At 41.7% G+C, this 20134-nt stretch overlaps 1 protein-coding gene across 10 annotated transcripts in view; it reads left to right on the top strand.

Moving 5' to 3' along the window:
• The window catches only part of LOC110520290 (unconventional myosin-Ib), a 156624-nt gene extending 137492 nt beyond the window's left edge, over positions 1-19132 (top strand). For 3 of the 10 annotated variants that reach the window (XM_021597482.2, XM_021597483.2, XM_036974795.1), the window contains 14 exons: positions 989-1082; positions 5523-5672; positions 7905-7973; positions 8076-8162; positions 8496-8582; positions 11920-12006; positions 13209-13295; positions 14353-14427; positions 14780-14908; positions 15153-15259; positions 15453-15585; positions 15982-16134; positions 16442-16572; positions 16791-19132. In XM_021597482.2, coding sequence (XP_021453157.2) covers positions 989-1082; positions 5523-5672; positions 7905-7973; positions 8076-8162; positions 8496-8582; positions 11920-12006; positions 13209-13295; positions 14353-14427; positions 14780-14908; positions 15153-15259; positions 15453-15585; positions 15982-16134; positions 16442-16572; positions 16791-16920 — 1519 coding nt within the window. In that variant the 3' untranslated portion in view covers positions 16921-19132. The remainder of the gene's footprint in view (positions 1-988; positions 1083-5522; positions 5673-7904; positions 7974-8075; positions 8163-8495; positions 8583-11919; positions 12007-13208; positions 13296-14352; positions 14428-14779; positions 14909-15152; positions 15260-15452; positions 15586-15981; positions 16135-16441; positions 16573-16790) is intronic. The other 7 variants (XM_021597484.2, XM_021597489.2, XM_021597485.2 and 4 more) reach the window with 4 other exon arrangements.
• Positions 19133-20134: the final 1002 nt, after the last annotated feature.

Raw genomic sequence — 20134 nt, 5'->3', positions numbered from 1 at the left:
CACATTTTGTCGTTAAAATAATGTCAAATTGATCAGAAATACAGTGTAGACATTGTTCATGTTGTAAATGACAATTGTAGCTGGAAACAGCTGATTTGTTATGGAATATCTACATAGGGGTACAGAGGCCTATTATCAGCAACCATCACTCCTGTGTTCCAATGGCACGTTGTGTTAGCTAATCCAGGTTTATCATTTTAAAAGGCTAATTGATCATTAGAAAACCATTTTGCAGTTATGTTAGCAAAGCTGGAAACTGTTGTTCTGATTAAAGCAGCAATAAAACTTTCTTCTGAAACTCGTCAGTCTATTCTTGTTCTGAGAAATGAAGGCTATTCCATGCGAGAAATCACCAAGAAACTGAAGAGGCAATTCCAGATTATTTTTCTATTATTTTTTCTCTCTGCGTTGTTGGGAAGGGCCAAGCATTTCTCTGTTTAGTCTACACCTGTTGTTTACAAAGCATCTGGATAAAAGTGTCTGCTAAATTACTTAAATGTATTTAAAGGTATAACATCGATTCATATCTGATGTGGATTATAAACAACAGCATGTGTGGTGCCTAGTGTGTGTGCCTACTATCTTCCTTATAAGGTGTGTAAGTGGTTCATGAGGTTACATGTTCATCCCACATGTTATTTCAGATATGGACGGTTATGGCATTCTTTCCCCCTGTCTCTCCCTGCCTTAATTCATCTACTTTGTCCTCTCTGTGTCTCTCTCTCTCTGTCTCTCTCTCTCTCTCTCTCTGTCTCTCTCTCTCTCTCTGTCTCTCTCTCTCTATGTGTCTCTCTCTCTCTGTGTCTCTCTCTCTCTCTCTCCGTCTGTCCTGTCTTCTCATTCCCCTATCGTTTGTCCTTTCTCCTTCATCTGAACTATTCCCATCTTGTCCCTTTAATCATGTACATGTCAAAGTCCCACCATGTCTAATTAGTTAAGAGAAGTGTCGTAACAAAAGAGTGAAGAAGTGTACCTCTGTCTCCTGTAGGGACGGAGTGGAGGTGCTGCTGACAGATTGTTCTGTTCCAACTGAGGAGTTTGCCTACGGACGCTCCAAGATCTTCATCAGGAACCCCAGAACGGTAGAATAACATAACATTGCATAAGCATAGACAGTTGACCTGGAACCTGTCACTGTCTCTGATATTATAAACGATACTACTTGATGTTTTTTTTTACATTAGGTTTAGAAGGAGGGTTACTGCCAAGGATGTGACACAACTTTGAAAAGAGCAGCATGCTCTGTTATGGAAGTTGTAGATTTAGCCATAGATCATAGATGTGAGGATTTTTGGATATTTTTATTTTATTTTTATTTAACCTTTATTTAACCAGGTAGGCTAGTTGAGAACAAGTTCTCATTTGCAACTGCGACCTGGCCAAGATAAAGCAAAGCAGTTCGACACACACAACACAGTTACACATGGAATAAACAAACATACAAACATACAAACATACAATCAATAATACAGTAGAAACATCTATATACAGCAAGTGCACATGAGGTAGGATAAGAGAGGTAAGGCAATAAATAGGCCATGGTGGCAAAGTAATTACAATATAGCAAATAAACACTGGAATGGTAGGATGAGCAGAAGATGAATGTGCAAGTTGAGATACTGGGGTGCAAATGAGCAAGATAAATAAATACAGTATGGGGATGAGGTAGATTGGAGGGGCTATTTACAGATAAACTATGTACAGGTGCAGTGATCTGTGAGCTGCTCTGACAGCTGGTGCTTAAAGCTAGTGAGGGAGGTAAGAGTCTCCAGCTTCAGAGATTTTTGCAGTTCGTTCCAGTCATTGGCAGCAGAGAACTGGAAGGAGAGGCTGCCAAAGGAAGAATTGGCTTTGGGGGTGACCAGTGAGATATACCTGCTGGAGCGCGTGCTATGGGTGGGTGCAGCTATGGTGACCAGTGAGCTGAGATAAGGCAGGGCTTTACCAGCAGAGACTTTTAGATGACCTGGAGCCAGTAGGTTTGGCGACGAGTATGAAAAGAGGGCCAGCCAACGAGAAGCATTTTGGACATGACATCGCCGAAGTCGAGGATTGGTAGGATGGTCAGTTTTACTAGGGTATGAAGACGTCAAAACTATGAAATAACACATATGGAATCATGTAGTAACCCAAAAAGTGTTAAACAAATCAAAATATATTTTATATTTTTGGTTCTTCAAAGTAGCCACCCTTTGCCTTGATGACAGCGTTGTATTCTCTCAACCAGCTTCCAGTCACCTGGAATGCATTTCAATTAACTGGTGTGCCAATCAATTGTGTTGTGACACAGTTGGGGTGGTATACAGAAGATACCTCTATTTGGTAAAAGACTAAATCCATATTATGGCAAGAACAGCTCAAATAAGCCAAGAGAAACAACAGTCCATCATTACTTTAAGACGTGAATGTCAGTCAATATGGAACATTTCAAGAACTTCGAACGTTTCTTCAAGTGCAGTCACAAAAACCATCAAGCGCTATGATGAAACTGGCTCTCGTGAGGACCGCCACAGGAAAGGAAGACCCAGAGTTACCTCTGCTGCAGAGGATAAGTTCATTAGAGTTTCCAGCCTTAGAAATTGTAGCCCAAATAATTGCTTCAGAGTTCAAGTAACAGACACATCTCAACATCAACTGTTCAGAGGAGACTGCGTGGATCAGGGCTTCATGGTTGAATTGCTGCAAAGAAACCACTACTAAAGGACACCAATAAGAATAACAGACTTGCTTGGGGCAAGAAACACGAGCAATGGACATTAGACTGGTGGAAATCTGTCCTTTGGCCAATTGAGATGGTTTGGCATGATTTGGACCTCAGAGTGAAGGAAAAGCAGCCAACAAGTGCTCAGCATATGTGAGAACTCCTTCAAGACTGTTGGAAAAGCATTCCAGGTGAAGCTGGTTGAGAGAATGCCAAGAGTGTGCAAAGGGTGCCTACTTTGTAGATTGTCAAATATAAAATATGTTTGGATTTGTTTAACACTTTTTTTTGGTTACTACATGATTCCATATGTTATTTCATAGTTTTGATGTCTTCACTATTATTCTACAATGTATAACAGTGTAAAAAATAAAGTAGGTGTGCACAAACTTTTGACTGGTACTGTAAATGAAATGAAACTGTTCCACCAAAAATGTGCATGTGAAAATCATAATTGGGACGCAGATCAGTAAAAACTGTACAATAACATGGCACTCCAAATGGAAAAGTTTGCCGAACGCTGGTGTAGCCTATTACCGGCAACTTCAGGAGCGTGAAGGCAGAATCTGAGAAGGACAGCAGAAGTGAGAGGAGGAGTTTTTTTTTTTGTTCTGGTTACGCTATATTGATCTCTGGTTTACCCTCTTTAGTAATTTATTTTTATTTACAGTGCTTAAAGTATCAGACAAGCTCAGTAGCCTACATATTTGAGGTCGACAGATTATGATTTTTCAACGCCGATTCCGATTATTGAAGTACCAAAAAAAGCCTCTACCAATTAATCGGCCTAATTTGAAATAATGACAGTTACTGAATGAACAATGAACACTTTTATTTTAACTTAATATAATACCTAAATAAAATCTATTTAGTCTCAAATAAATAATAAAACATGCTCAATTTGGTTTAAATAATGCAATAACAGTGTTGGAGAAGAAAGTAAAAGTGCAACATGTGCCATGTAAAAAAGCTAATGTTTAAATTCCTTGCTCAGAACATATGAAAGCTGGTGGTTCAATATTCCCAGGTCTTTAATATTCCCAGTAAAGAAAACTGCAACCAAATTTATCATAGGAATTATGAGGCGTTGACTATTTCTCTCTGTACCATTTGTATTTCATATACCTTTGACTATTTGATGTTCTTATAGGCACTTTACTACTGCCAGCCTAATCTCTGGAGTTGATAGGCTTGAAGTCATAAACAGCGCTGTGATCAAGCATTGCTAAGAGCTGCTGGCATACGCAGTAAGGTTTGAATGAATGCTTATGAGCCTGCTGCTGCCTACCACCGCTCAGTCAGACTGCTCTATCAAATCATAGACTTAATTATAGTATAACACACACAAATACGAGCCTTAGGTCATTAATATGGTCAAATCCGGAAACTATCATTTCGAAAACAAAACATTTGTTCTGTCAGTGAAATACAGAACCGTTCCGTATTTTATCGAACGGGTGGCAACCCTAAGTATAAATATTGCTGTTACATTGCACAACCTTCAATGTTATGTCATAATTACGTAAAATTCTGGCAAATTAGTTCGCAACGAGCCAGGCGGCCCAAACTGTTGCATATACCCTGACTCTGCGTGCAATGAACTCAAGATACAACATTGCAAGAGAAGTGACACAGTTTCCCTAGTTAATATTGCCTGCTAACATGAATTTCTTTTAACTAAATATGCAGGTTTAAAAAATATATACTTCTATGTATTGATTTTAAGAAAGGCATTGATGTTTGTGGCAGGTACATTCGTGCAACGATTGTGCTTTTTTCGCAAATGTGCCTTTTTGTTAAAGCATCACCCGTTTGGCGAAATAGGCTGTGATTCGATGATGAATTAACAGGCACCGCATTGATTATATGCAACGCAGGACAAGCTAGTTAACCTAGTAATATCATCAACTATGTGTAGTTAACTAGTGATTATGTGAAGATTGATTGTTTTTTATAAGATAAGTTTAATGCTAGCTAGCAACTTACTTTGGCTCCTTGCTGCACTCGCGTAACAGGTAGTCAGCCTGCCACGCAGTCTCCTCGTGGAATGCAATGTAAACGGCATCCAAAAATGCAGATTACCGATTGTTATGAAAACTTGAAATTGCCCCTAATTAATCGGCCATGCCAATTAATCGGTCGACCTCTACTGCATATAGTTGATTGTATTCAAACATATGGTGAGTCTCTATATAAAATTTAGACCAAACGATTGGTCGAAAGACCAGACAACTCTATTGACCAATCTTTTTTTTTGTCGTGGACAGCCCTAATCAATTCTATCCATTCTATGTCGACTCGGCCAGTAGCATGGGGAAAAAAGGAACATTTAGGCCTATTTTCCATGGTAGCATGGGCTTTTAAGAACATGCAGTGGTGGGTGCAACAACGAAACCTTGTCAGTCCAGGAGCCAGTCTAAACAAAGCTCGTAAAGCCTGACCTCACAGGGTTGTGTCCTTATCCTTGATCTACTGTACCTTACCAGGTTAGCTAAGTATCTCCGTTTCTGGTATAGAGTGACGCTACAGTTCATTCATGGTGGTGGTAGGATGGGGCCTAGTCTAGGTCACTAAACTCTCACCTGATCGGTCTCTGTCTGCAAAGGTATTTGAGGTGGAGAATGTGTTTGGGCAGCTATAGATGCCCCTTGTCTTTCTAAAGATCTTGAGAACCACACAATATTGTCCCAAAATGAGATCCTGTCTCAATGAAAATAGTTTTCTTATTACTAAATTGTACAGACTATGGTGGTGTTCTTAGTATTCTAGTAGATGTTCATGTTTCTATCATCCTCTTGATGCCTTCTTCCTGTGTCCACAGCTGTTCACTCTGGAGGAGAGGAGGAGGGCGTGTCTGGAGGACCTGGCCACCCTGATCCAGAAGATCTACCGCGGGTGGAAGTCTCGTACTCACTTTCTGCTGCTGAAGAAGAGCCAGGTGGTGGTGGCAGCCTGGTACCGCAGATATGCAGTGAGTTAGCTTGTCTCTACTATGCACACACGAACACATACAGAACGTCATGCCGGTTCAAATGTTTAAGATATGAGTGCATCCGTCTGTGGGAGCACAATCTGATCCAAATATAGCATGCATCGGTCAGAAAATAGATTGTTACAGATCGGTGATTCACTAAAATGTTTTACTCAAATTACTTTCTACCTTCAGAAAATAGCATATTTTGTGGCAACTGCATCCTCTCTCATGTAACCATGTTGTAACCACGAACAACCCTTGGTAATATCAGTAGCCTAGTCAAACTGCTCGCTGTGAACAGCTTCGCGCACTGACCAACAAGATGTAGGCCTATTCTTGATCAGCGTTCAAATGTTTGTAAAATGGCTTGTGCAATATTAGGCTTTATTAGTTGAGTGGCAACCAATGTAATTTGCTTGGTTATTTTGATCAAATGCGCTGTTGAAAATGGTATTTTATCGGAATAAAGGTAGCCTAAGCTATCGCCATGGACACAACTCTCATCTGGCTATAGGTAGGCTATATGCTGATCGGGGTTTAGGCTACATTTGATTTTATTTTGATTGTTCAGGTTCACCATCAGTTTTGCTTGAAACAATCAGTGCATATGGTCATTTTTACATATAGAGCTTACAGATGATCATTTCATAAGGACAGAAATGGCTTTTGCTGCCCGCACTGCATGATCGAAGAAGAGAAGCTCACTCCAAATGAGTTGTCAAAACCATTCGATTATGAGACGGGGTCGAAATCCAAAGTTCTGCTATATATTCATTGTCTATGTCAATGGCTATAACTGGTAGTGGGGTGGTAGAGGCCCAGTTTCCCTTATGGCTCCGCTCAGGTACCTATATACATCATATATACTACCGTTCAAAAGTTTGGGGTCACTTAGGAATGTCCTTGTTTTTGAAAGAAAACTTTTTGTTTGTGTATTTAAAATAATATCAAATTGATGAGAAATACAGTGTAGACATTGTTAATGTTGTAAATGACTTGTAGCTGGAAACGGCAGATTTTTTATGGAATATCTTCATAGGCGTACAGAGGCCCATTTTATAAGCAACCATTACTCCTGTTCCAATGGCATGTTGTGTTAGTTAATCCAAGTTGATCATTGAAAAGGCTAATTGATCATTAGAAAACCCTTTTGCAGTTATGTTAACACAGCTGGAAACTGTTCTTCTGATTAAAGAAGCATTAAAACTGGCCTTCTTTAGACTAGTTGAGTATCTGGAGCATCAGCATTTGTGGGTTCGATTACAGTCTCAAAATGTCCAGAAACAAAGAACATTCTTCTGAAACTCGTCAGTCTATTCTTGTTCTGAGAAAGGATGGCTATTCCATGCTAGAAATTGCCAAGAAACTGAAGATCTCATACAATGCTGTGTACTACTCCCTTCACAGAACAGCGCAAGCTGTCTCTAACCAGAATAGAAAGAGGAGTGGGAGGACCCGGTGCACAACTGAGCAAGAGGACAAGTACATTAGGGTGTCTAGTTTGAGAAGCAGATGCCTCACAAGTCCTCAACTGGCAGCTTCATTAAATAGTACCTGCAACACACCAGTCTCAACGTCAACAGTGAAGAGGCGACTCCGGGATGCTGGCCTTTCTAGGGAGAGTTCCTCTGTCCAGTGCCTGTATTCTTTTGCCCATCTTAATCTTTGCTTTTTATTGGCTAGTTTCAGATATGGCTTTTTCTTTGCAACTCTGCCTAGAAGGCCAGCATCCCAGAGTCGCCTCTTCACTGTTGATGTATTTACTGGTGTTTCAGCTACAATAGTAATTTACAACATTAACAATGTCTACACCCTATTTCTGATCAATTTGATGTTATTTTGATGGACAAGAAAAATCTGCTTTTCTTTAAAAAAATATAATAATTCTAAGTGACCCCAAACTTTTGAATGGTAGTGTACATATCTTATGCACACACACACACACACACACACAGTCAGTTCAGACAGATCCAGCACAGAGAGGCCCAGCTCATCCATCAGCAGCAGATTTGATTTTAAAATGGAAATTAATTCAACCAAATCGCACTGAATCATTTGATGCTAAAATGTTTCTTTCCTGCATCGTATCGGAGCCCATGTATGCATATCAAATCGTCTTGAAACTAGAAAGATGCGCATCCCTAATATGGTGGCTATAGAGCTTAGATGCCTGTAGTTCAATCTTACTTGTCAGTTAAGCTCAGTGTTTTTTTCCTTCCCCTGTTGTAGCAACAAAATAAATATCAGAAGATCAAGAGTGCTACACTAGTGATGCAGTCCTTCGTCAGAGGGTGGAAGGTATGTCCATGTCCACATACCAGTCAAACAGTATAAGAAAGCATGTTTTCCTGTCATAAAGCTGTAGTAAAGGCATGTTTAGAAACAATGTTTTTTCTCCAGGCCCGCAACATCTTGCGGCAACTGAAATACGAGAAGAGATGCAAGGAGGCTGTGACTACCATTGCAGCGTACTGGCACGGGACTCAGGTACTGGCTCAAACACTACCTGATTTCAACATAATGATTAGACAATGTAAAGACAAGTATAGAATGATATTGGGAGGAAATGGATGAGCTGCTGATTATGGACATCCACTGCCTTTTGCTTTTGCAAGGTTATAAGACATGGCTCTGCTCAGGTCTCCCAGCTAAACTAGAGCAATTTCACAGCTTTTTCCTTCTGGTCTTCTACTGTCGCTGATCTTACCACCGCTGCTTTTCTCACACTCTTTTTCACTCTCTTCCTCCCCTCTCTCTAATTCTTCCCTCCTAACCTCCACTCTCCTCCCTTCATCCTTCCACCCTCCCGGCCACCACCAGGCTCGGATGGAGCTGCGGCGCCTAAAGACGGAGGCGCGGAATAAGCGTGCCGTGTCTGTCATATGGGCATACTGGCAGGGGACCAAGGTATTTAAGCCGGTTGCCGTTGTCGTGTTTTGCCATCCCAGCTGTCCGTCATACTCCATGTCCCACCCCTCCTCTTGAAACTGACCAATTGAATGGCTCGTCATCGTCCCTCCGTTGTCCCATTGGTCCACTAGCGTCCCTTACCAGTGTCTGGTGATTGACTCATCTGTTTTATTGTCCCTTCAATAGGTGTCATTTGAGGGATATTGGGTGGCTAACCTTATCCCACTAACATCTATTTAAACGTCTGTTTGCTAGTCCTCTGTTACTGTTATGGAGCCTCCCTTACATTCTCCCTTTAGGAACAACTGCAAGTCCCACAACACAATTCTCCTTTCCATTCCCATGTCTGTCTGTTGTTTTCTTGATGTTTGTCATTGCATTCCTCTGTAATCTGTTTTTATGAGAGACATGACGGATAGTACATGATAATGGACGTACAGTATCCAATCAGAATGAATATCATGTGTTCACTTTGATGTAATAATTCTGAGGACTGTGCTGAGAATAGACTGTATTCCATGTGCCATTACAGGAACACAAAGAGCAGGGTTAGGGTCATTTCCACTTAAATTTCAGTCAATTCAGGAAGTACACTGAAATTCCAATTCTCTTCAATGCTTTTCAATGAGGAACATTTGGAATTTGGTTTACTTACTGAATTGATTTGAATTTACATGGAATTGGCCCAACCCTGCTAGGGATCTTCAGATCATATAGCCTAATGGTCATAGCACATACCACCATTAGCACTTTATGGACTTTTAAAGTGCTATATATTTTAGAGGCAACATATAAATCCTTTAAAACAGTCCATGCACAACATGTCATGTTTTATGGACATTTTAATAACAAGGGATGTAGATCAACTCAGTCCTGCTATCCATTGAAAAACAACCTTTACAACTATTTTGTAACTCTGCATGATCTTATCTAAAGGCTTTACAGCCACACTCACCAGATAATCGTCAAAGATCATGTATTGCTACATGTTGCATGACCAAAGCAGTCGCGTGTGGCTTAATTTATCGACTAATCGTCCCATCTGATTGGTGGATCTAGTCTAGTTTCTTAGACTGGGCAAAGCCCACTGTAACTGGCACTGAATTGGAGTGGTGTCAGTGAGTTATGTGAGCTGTTGTACTAAAACAGACCATGCCAAGTAGTCACAAAGTTTAATGAATATAATCGATCAGATACTATATCGGATACAATTAATTTCGGGGGACTTCAGGAAAACCTGAACTTTTGTACTAATGTTGCTAGTTCATCAAATCAAGCTTTATTTACACAGCACATTTCAGACATGGAATGCAACGCAATGTGTGTCACAGGAAAAACAAATTAAAACAAATATTTACTACACAACAAACACAAGAGGATTAAAAAAAACAAAATAATATCAAAAATTGAACGACTAAAAGCACCCTAAGGAAAAGCAAAGCTAAAAAGGTGTGTTTTAAGATCCCTTTTACATTTTCCAGTTTTGTCCCCCCTCAGGATCTCTGGCAGGCTGTTCCAGAGGCTAGGGTCATAATAACTAAAGGCTGCCACCATGCCTCTTGGTCCCAGGCTTTGGGATAGTTAAAAGACCAGTGCCAGACGTCCTGAGGGGTACATAACTTAAAAGCATGTCTGACATGTATTGGGGTGCACAATCGTGTATTGATTTAAAAATTAATAAAAATAATCTTAACATGAATTCTAAAACTCACAGGCAGTCAGTGCAGAGACTTTAAAACCTGTGTACTGTGTGCTCTCCGTCTGATCTTGGTCAGTATTCGTGCTGCAGCATTCTGTATGTTTTGCAGTTGACCAATGGCTTTCGTTGACCAATGGCTTTCTTGGGTAGACCAGACAGGAGAGCATTACAGTAGTGAAACCTGCTTGTAATAAAAACGTGGAGAAACGGCCGCACCATGACAATGTTCCTCAGGTGGTAGAAAGCTATTTTGGTCACATTGCTAATGTGTGATTCAAAATTGTGTTCAGAATCTAAAATAACACCTAGGTTTTTTTTAACCTGTTTTATCTTTATTGACCGTGAATTAAAGCCAGAATTCTCTCTGTGCTTTGGCGCCAACAATAAGTACCTCAGTCTTGTCTTGATTTAGCTGGAGGAAGTTGTGAGCCATCCAAGTATTTAAATCACTAATACAGTCTAATAATGTATCTGTGGTGCTAACATCCTCTGGTCACACAGAAATATAAAGTTGTGTATTGTCTGTGTAGCAGGGAATGTCAATGCTGTGCTTTCTGATAACGCTGCCAAGGGTTAATGTATATAAACTGAACAGTACCGGACCCAAAATTGAACCTTGTAAAATGCCATGTGCTATGTATTTTGTCTGAATTATGTTCACCAAGGGTGACAAACTCTTGACCGATTTAAATAGGTCCTAAACCAATTTAGAACTTGACTGGAGAAGCCAACCCACCTGTCCAGAAGGACATCATTTTTAACAGGGTTGAATGGAGCACTTAAATCCAAGAGCACAAGGAGAGCTGTTTGACATCTGTGGTGGCTCATTTACCACTTTAACTAAGGCAGTCTCTGTGCTGTGGTGGGCACAAAAAAACAGATTGCAATTTTTTAATAATGTAGTTGGCTTTTGAAAAAAAATATTATCTGTTTGAAAACCAATTTCTCCATTTTGCTTAAGAATGGAAGGTTGGAGATTGGCTGAAAATTCCTGAGAGCTGAAGAATCTAGACTATTTTTCTTCAGAAGAGGTTTTACTGTAGCAGTTTTTAGTGCAGTGCGGGAAGTGCCAATGGACAGGGAGTGATTAACAATAGCTTGTACTTCTTCAGATATGCAATTAAATGTGGGTTTGAAGAAGGTGGTGGTGGGATAGAATCCAGAAGGCAGGTAGAAGACCTTAAGTTGTGATATCACTTTCCTGAGCATGTCTGTATGTGTCAAGCAGGGAAAATAAATCCATAGTGCCTTTGTGGTAGGCTAGGAAACATATATAATCAAACTTCTCATCAGGTCTTGCTTGACTGATACCCAGCCTAATGTTTATCTTATCTCTGAAATATGCCGCATATTCATCACATTTAGTTAGGTTTGCAGGGGTAGGATTTATCAGGCCATCAATGGTCGAAGAGCACTCAAGTTATTCTGATTACTAGTGATCACTCAGTCATAAGCTCCAAATGGTAGCTAATGTTTCCTCCATTGTCTTAATCTTTTCTTCTTTATGCTACTTTTATGCTACTTGCCGGGTTGGCTACATATTGCTGTTCGTCTGCTTCTTATTTATACCAACACCTATCCCAATGGGTATATTCCTCCCAAAACACAATAAATCCAACCCCACCACTTCCCCAGGCTCGGAGAGAACTGCGGCATCTAAAGGTGGCGGCGCGAGAAAAGCACGCCGTGTCTGTCATTTGGGCCGGCTGGCAGGGGACCAAGGTATTTGGGAAGAAGCCTGTAAACAATATCCATCCATATCCCGCCGCCCGCCTGCCATTTCTCCATCAGATCCAACCAGACAGATGCCAGACCCCTGCATTAGCCAAACAATAGTCTGGAGAGACTGTGAATGTCTCTCTAGCTATCCTCCCCATTACCACCACCCATCCCATTTATATTGCATGACAAGGTGCCATACGAACACCTCATCCAATGTCCCATTGCATGTTAAAACAGAATTGCGGGGGGGTTACTTAGCCTACTGGACTAGAGCAAGATCCCCAAACACCCATGCTGGCTCTCTCAGCCAAGCTAGCTTCTGTTTAGTCTTTAATGGTTTAATGGAAGAGATCTAGAGATAGATGACTGGAGTTCTGATGGCCCTTGGTTCTGGTAAATAATGGACATGCCTGGGCGCAAGGGCTATGGGTGGGGGAGGGGAGGGTTGGGGTAAAGATAAAGATACAGTCACTTAAGCCTCTTTGCTGTGCAGCCTGATGGATTATAGCTGATCCAGACTGACACCGGGAGGGGGGTGAGGAAGGTGGGGGGATGTTGACAGGCACTAGACTGGCATCACACACACAGTGTCTGGAACCTTGGATAAACTATTTGCCTGCCCTACCCCAAACCACCCAAACACTCACACTCCGCTATCCTGGCTTTGAGTTCTTCTTACCAAAGGTCAGGATGTTTAGGTGTGTTTCGGTTCCTCCCTGAGGCCCATGCCTCACCTTTTGCAACCTCTATCTGCACTCTTTCTTTTTCTTTCTTTCTTTCTGCATGCTGTTCTCACCATAAATTGCATGCTACACCTCCTTGCTTGCTGATTCCTTGAGGTTTGCATCATTTTTTTTTCTCAGTGTGCATTGCAGTGTATGGAATGTTGGAGAGACCTCCTGATGGACTTACCTTGAGCTTTGTACTTTGCTCTTGGCCAACAGAGCCATGTCTGTTTCAATCAAAAAGACTAGTTGATGTACAGTACATAATCAAACTACAGCATTATTATAATGTCTATTTCATGATAATTGCATTCTTCCCATAGTTGGTTAAATCGTCTTCAGGATCTTGGTAACTAGACAGGGCTCTTGTGACGTGTTTCCTCACACAGGGCAGTGTCTCTTCCTCCATATCAGTCTATTATTCCCTCCTTTCAATCGTTCGTTCCTTCCCTCTCTTTCCTCCCTTCTTCCCAAAAGGCACGCAGGGAGCTGAGGCGCCTGAAGGAGGAGGCCAGGCGTAAGCACGCCGTCGCCATCATTTGGGCCTACTGGCTGGGACTCCAGGTATACCTGCCCACTGCCCAGCCTTCCCTACCCTCCAGCCACCCTTCTAGCCTAACCAGCCACTCCTTTCTACCCTAACCAATCACCCCTTACCCTCTGAGCCACTCCCCGGTCTTTGGTGTTGGAGGGGTAGGCACACTTCACAGAACCAGCATGCAGTCAGCCTCAGCCTATCATAGCTCGGGACCAACCACACAGTGATGACACAGTTCATGCATGTGAGCTCCAGAGTGACTGATTTGATATCTGGACAGTCCAGTACCAAAGGATATGCCCTCCTACCTACCCTCCCCTCCTGTATCCCTGCAGTGACACACATTACGTTATTAAGATGTACAATGAGGTGTAATGTCTATCCTGCTCTCTCCATGAGGCCAGCAGGGCTTTAGATAAGCTGGCTATGGTTGGTTATAATTCATTCACAGATGCTCTTTTTTCCTTCTTTTTTTTGCTCGTTCTTGAAGACTGCAGCCTCTTAACAGAGAGGTCAAAGGCACTACTGACCCTGACATGGATGGATGGATGTCTGTCTGTCTCTAGCAATTGCTGTATGTCCTGTCTGCATCATGTGCATGATAAGCTGTGTAACCATCAACATGTCTAACCCTCTATAGGTCTTGTTGTCTGGTGCTATATCTACTCCTTTTCTCATGTATTACTGTAGTCTGAGTGGCCCCAATCCTGTCATCAGATTAATTGATTGCACAATGTGCATGTCACCTTGGCACATCAGAGCAGCTCTCAGAACCTGTTAACCTGTCGACTCCAATCAGTGTGATTTAAATTGACCACCTCATTATTAATTAACTATGTAACATCTCATTTTCAGAAAAAAACATATTTAGGAGAAAGTCCCATTCTGATTTGAGTTGAGTGCTCAACAGATTTTCCCTCCCTCCCTTTGTTTGTATGATGTTTCTTGAGTTCATTGTAACTAACCACGTCTGCCTGTTGCTATAGTCATCACCACTGTAATCTCTTCTCTATTGGCCCCATGCCTCAAATCAGATCACTATGGGGATGGATGATTGACGGCCAGTTGTCTCCTTGGTTACAGGTCCGCAGGGAGTACAGGAAGTTCTTTAGAGCCAACGCTGGCAAGAAGATCTACGACTTCACCATCCAGAGAATCGTAAGTAGAAGCGTGAATGTAGCCTGGTGCCAGATCTATTTATGCGGTCTTGCCGAGTTGGCAAATCCACACAATCAGATCTGGGACAAGGCTAGAATGAATTAGTTGTGTATCCCTTTAAGCACTGATGGGTAGTGTCCATTTGAATCACTAAGGGATGGTTTCCCGGACACAGATTAAGCTTAGTGCTGGAGTAAAAATCACATTAAATGGAGAATCTCTATTGAACATGCTTCTCGGATTAGGCTTAAACTTTGTCCAGGAAACCAGAGTTATATGTTCCTGAATGTCAACAGTAATCCAAGTCTGAAAGGGAGGTATTGAATATATGCCTGTCTCCCTCTCCCTCCAGATGCAGAAGTACTTCCTTGGTCTGAAGACCACTACAATGTCCCCTATGGACAACACCTGGCCGGCAAAGCCTTATGGCTTCCTGGAGGGAGCTCACACTCAGCTCAGGAGGATCTTCCACCTCTGGAGGGTTAGTTTATCATCTTTGGCTGTTCTTTCAAGGGGGCATCACTGATCTTACAGGTTAAAGGGTCAAGTTGTTGTATATGCCACTACCCAGCAGGCACATCTGGTTGCTAGGATGTCAACCGTGTTGTAAACTGGTTGTACTTATGTACAACCAGCTTTGCCCACTGGCTTTATAGTTTATAGTTTGAGGGACATCAATACAACAAACTTCCCAGGGATTGATGATGTATCTTTTCAATTATCAGTGCAAGAAATACCGGGGCCAGTTCACAGAGGAGAAGAAGGCTGTGTATGAGGAGAAACTTGAGGCCAGTGAGATCTTCAAGGACAAGAAGGCTCTGTACCCCAGCAGGTATAACATATTTCCCTCCTTGATTCACTCATTACATGATGTTTGACGTGAAGCTAATGTTGCAAGCAAATTTTACTAGCAGCCATTTTAGCTCCCTTTTCCTGAGTATAATCAATGCATTGCTGTGAGTTCCTCTCTGTTGCATCCTTGTGTCCATTAAAAGCACTATATAAAATTCATTATTATTGTTTAGTGTCAGCCAGCCTTTCAAGGGAGACTATCTGGAGATCCAGAAGAACCCCAAGTACCAGAAGCTGAACAGTGCTATGGAGGAGAAGGTGCTACTGGCTGACTTGGTGAACAAGATCAACAGGGCCAACGGCAAGGCAAGTACTTTTCTCAAAGTGCCTTACCTCAACAAAATCTGTTCATGTAACTGTACTGAAGCCTGAGGGAGTCAACAGTCTAACAGGCCTGAACACAGTTTATATGGACCAAACTCTTCAGTCATAGCTTTATTATTAGAGGATATCTGTAACTATGCTGTACAGTAGTCAAAGGAAAACTAATGTTTTATATTTGACAGATTCAGCCTACCTATGTTTTTATACCACTATCACCGTATAAATGCTCTGTTTTTGCTATTAATGAGTTTATACATGTATAGGTTGCTTTTATAATTACAATTTTGCCATGTACTTTATAAGTAAATAACTGGTGATTTCTCTACTGTAAAATAGTGTTACCAAATTCTTATTAAACCTAGTCTGTCCGTGTTACAGGGGTCGCCGAGGCTCTTCCTGCTGACCAAAAGCAACTTTGTCCTGGCTGACCAGAAGACGGGCCAGGTGAAGGCTAGCGTGCCGCTGCCAGACCTCGCTAGCGTGTCGGTCAGCACCCAGAGTGACGGCTTCTTCGCCCTCAAGCTCAAAGAGGTGATGGAGGGGAGGGATCCCACTCCAGCTCCATTGTGATGCACTTACATATGGACATCATCCAGCGAAAACGCAGTGGCCAAAGCTGGTTGAAATGAATCTGCTTTGCTTGCTGCATAAATCCACTGGTTGCAAACTGGTTCTAATGATGGAATTTCAACCAGTTTAGCCCCGCTGTGTGTCTAATTATATTAGTCATGTCCTGATTCATAACTTTTAGTGTAACATAAAGGGCTAACCATAGAAAGATTGGGTAGGCATATTGAGATTGAAAAGACTAACACCCCTCTGTGTTTTTTACCCATAGGGCTCTGCTTCAGCTTCGAAAGGTGACTTCCTGCTGAGCAGTGAGCATCTTATAGAGATCATCACCAAACTCCACCGCATAGGGACCACTGCTGCAGACAGGGACCAGATCAACATTGACATCTCAGACGAGTAAGAACCGGAGACACGTCGCCATATTGACTTTATGTTGCAATGCTGCTGTTGTTTCTCTTAGTCAAATCCTGGCCTGGTCCCAGATGTGTTTGTAATGTATTGCCAACTGCCTCTACTCATTGTTACGTTTACAAAAACAGATCTGGGATCAGTGTAATGAAATCCCATGATGTCAGATGGTTTCTTATCCTACTTCCTCTTTGTGTGTCTGGCAGGTTCCTGGTGCAGTTCAAGCAGGACAAGGTGTGTGTCAAGTTCATCCAGGGGGGGCCTAAGAACGGAAACAGTGCTGCCTGCAAACGCAAGAACAACCGCCTACTGGAGGTGTCTGTGCCATCACCATAGAGATGACAAAGCCTCCTATAATACTTAGTTGTCATGACAGTTCACAATCAGGCCTAAACTCCAGCCCCCGCCCCCAATGACTGTGCAATTACTCTGCTTTTTGTTTTTTGTTGTTATTTCCTCTATTCAGAATCCTTGCATCACTGTAACATTTAACTGCGCTGACACTTTTGGTAGAGAGTGAAAGACCCATAGGATTGCATGGCGATAGGGTTATAGGAGAGAAAGATGAACAAACAAAAAATATTTTACTAGTTTTAAAAGATGTGGGTGAAAGAAAGAAGTGCTCTCTTGTCAATGGAGCACAAGATATTTCCAGTCAGATGATACTGATTGTTGAGCTTGGGAAAGCTAATATGCAGGCTGTGGGGTGTGGTATCAAGCCATACCCATGTTCAGAGATCTGTAAAGGGCAAAGAAAGAAAGTGCTGACGAGACACACCCCTGCACTAGATTTGGGTCCTCATCGGTTTATCTGTTTAAGCTCTCAAATGGCAACTCAATAGATCAACGATGACCAGAGAGCTTTCAGGATTGCTCTAACGTTTTCTCTGAAAGTTAAACTATGACTGCACTTGTAATGTTCACCTGGGTGAGTTAAAATTTGAAAAGATGGTGATTAATAGTCAAAATATTATCTGGGTTGTTTTTGTTTTCCTTTGCTGACACTCACACACCTGACTACAGTGGGTGGTCAAGTACAAGAATCAACACTTGTCAAATGTGATTTGCCAAGTGATCGATTGTCAACCACTTAGTATCCATAATAACTTCCGTGTGCCATTCAGCCGCCCTACTCTGTGAGGTGCCATGACATGCTGCATGTATCCATCTGTAGTCATCTAGTCAGGTCTTGGACACTAACAAAAAAACAAAAAGTTGAAGGGTCCCTACTCAGTTTATAAGTAAATGCCAAAAACAAAGTTGAAAGGGGGCCTCAATCAACTAGGACCAAGACTTTATTTGAAAACACTGCACACTTCTCTCACTCTCCAGTTGTCCTTAAAGTACTTTACATCTCTAAACTTTACCACAGGAATTGAGATGGACCCCAGGGTTCCCAAGTCTACCTTGATAACTATCCCAGATTCCATACTGATCAGTCTTTTTAGAGCCACAAGGCTGCTTGTTTTCAATGGTCCTCTTGTTTGAAATTGAAGGGAAATGGAACTCTTTGCCTACAACACTGCCTAGGCTAGGCTACACCATCTCAAGCATCCCTCCACCCTTTGGCATGAGAGTAATAAAATAGTAAAAGGATGCAGCATGGCAACAGACAGGACATAAGATTGAGTCCTACATTCTGTGACTGACATTTCTCAAACGCATGCTGTAGAGACACACTCACTCACTCACTGACTGTATCATACACATCAACTGTAAATGCTAAAACAGACCCAGCATGGATGGAGTATGTACGGATAAATTATAGTGTCCTCATGCTAGTTCTCTTATTGCTGTGCTGCAGAAATATCTATAAATATTTGCCATTGCAATGTGGGCTGTTATATATATTTTTTGTAGCCCCACTCTGGCTAATAATAAATGCAGTGTTTTTCTTGGGATTGTGCGTATGGCCATGTAGTATATTCTTGGGAAGTTTTTTCAGAAATCTAGCAATCACAGCTTCACTGTCTGCTCTGCCTGTGTATGAATGTGATATACTTTACACACACACACAAGCCAATGTCACTTCAGTCATTGCTCTATTTGGAAGTATATTTAATGATATTCTTTATCGGGATGTTTTAGTGGGGGGTTTTGTACTGTTGACTTCAAGGTTAAACCAATGGGTTCTCTGGTGGTGGCAATGTGGAGGTGGAAGCTCAGCCAAACTGCTCTAGATCACATACCTATAGATTACTGGTGTACCTTAAAATAAATAACTTTTTTACATGTTTTTGTAATTCCACAGGTGGACTTGAGGAATGATTGTTGTTTTTTTCCTTCAACGGGGGAAGATGTTGAACTGAGTCGATGCATGTTTGTGCTTCTCAGTTCTGTACAGTTTGAGATTTCAATGCAGTTTGCTATAACCACCTCTGTGTTTGTATTTGAAGTAAAATACGAAAATAAACTCAATGATGTATGCATTCTTGTTGTGTGCCTAATGTAACCTGCGCTGCGAGATGGAGAACATGGAAGTGTTTCAGTCCTCAATGTAACAAATTTACAAGTAATGCTTTTCAAATTAAAAAAGCAATAAATAAATTGACTACTTTGTGATTTTGTTGGTTTTGAATGCATATGTGCATCAGTTCAGTTTATAATCTCTCAAAACGGATGTTTCCCAGTCAGCATTACCAGCCATCGACCGTTAACCATTGGAGGGGGGATACACAAACGAACAACATGTTAACTGTATCTTATATCCATCAAACTCAAGTAATACACTCTTTCTGAACTTTCGAGCTTATTCTAGACTCCTGTTATGCATGTATTTTCACATAAGTCCATCCACAATGGGCTTACCCTACAGTACTTAAAGTGAACAGTACACTCACTGTAAACTCTACCACCACTTCATTCATTAGATCAAACTAAGGTTACATGTATCACTAGTGTAAAAGGTGAGCTGAGAGGCCTCTCAGCTCTCCTGGTACACAGATAGCAAGGGGTGGGTGGACTAGACCAGGCAGCTACCCAAATGTTTTCCATCACATCTGGAGAGTTGTCCCTGGTTAAATTCTGCGGCTTGGGGAGGCTGCCAGCAGCAGTACCCTGGGAGCAGCCATTGACCGATAATGCACAGATATAAATAGCCCACAATTATGGGCTGTCCTGGACCAAGTTCCCATCAGTCTTGTAGTCTTCTGCAGGCTGGGAAATGATGGTGTGCCCTATCTTTCTGTTGAGAAGACAACCAGCCCTCTGTGAGCAGGGCTAATGGCAGACAGCACTGACAAAGCATCGCATTGTGTAGACACATGTAGGCTACATGTGATTGACAAGAAATCAGAGCTCTCAATATAGAAATATAATCTATGAACACCATTGCAATAATTTGATTCATCCTCTTGTGTATATAGTTTGAGTTTGGTGGTATCTAAAATACATTTGGAACTAAATTCCTGCATAATAGTATCACATCAGTGACGCTAATAAATAGACTTATGGGGCTCTCGGGTTTTTCAGGGTTTTAGAGTTAAGCCTCTGGCGCCACCTAGTGGAATTCCAGTTAAGGAACCAGCTGAGATCGGCTACTGGTATTCTG

This window comes from Oncorhynchus mykiss, chromosome 3 (genome assembly GCF_013265735.2).
Source record: "Oncorhynchus mykiss isolate Arlee chromosome 3, USDA_OmykA_1.1, whole genome shotgun sequence".
Lineage (NCBI taxonomy): Eukaryota > Metazoa > Chordata > Actinopteri > Salmoniformes > Salmonidae > Oncorhynchus > Oncorhynchus mykiss.
This window is presented reverse-complemented; position numbering and strand designations above follow the sequence as displayed.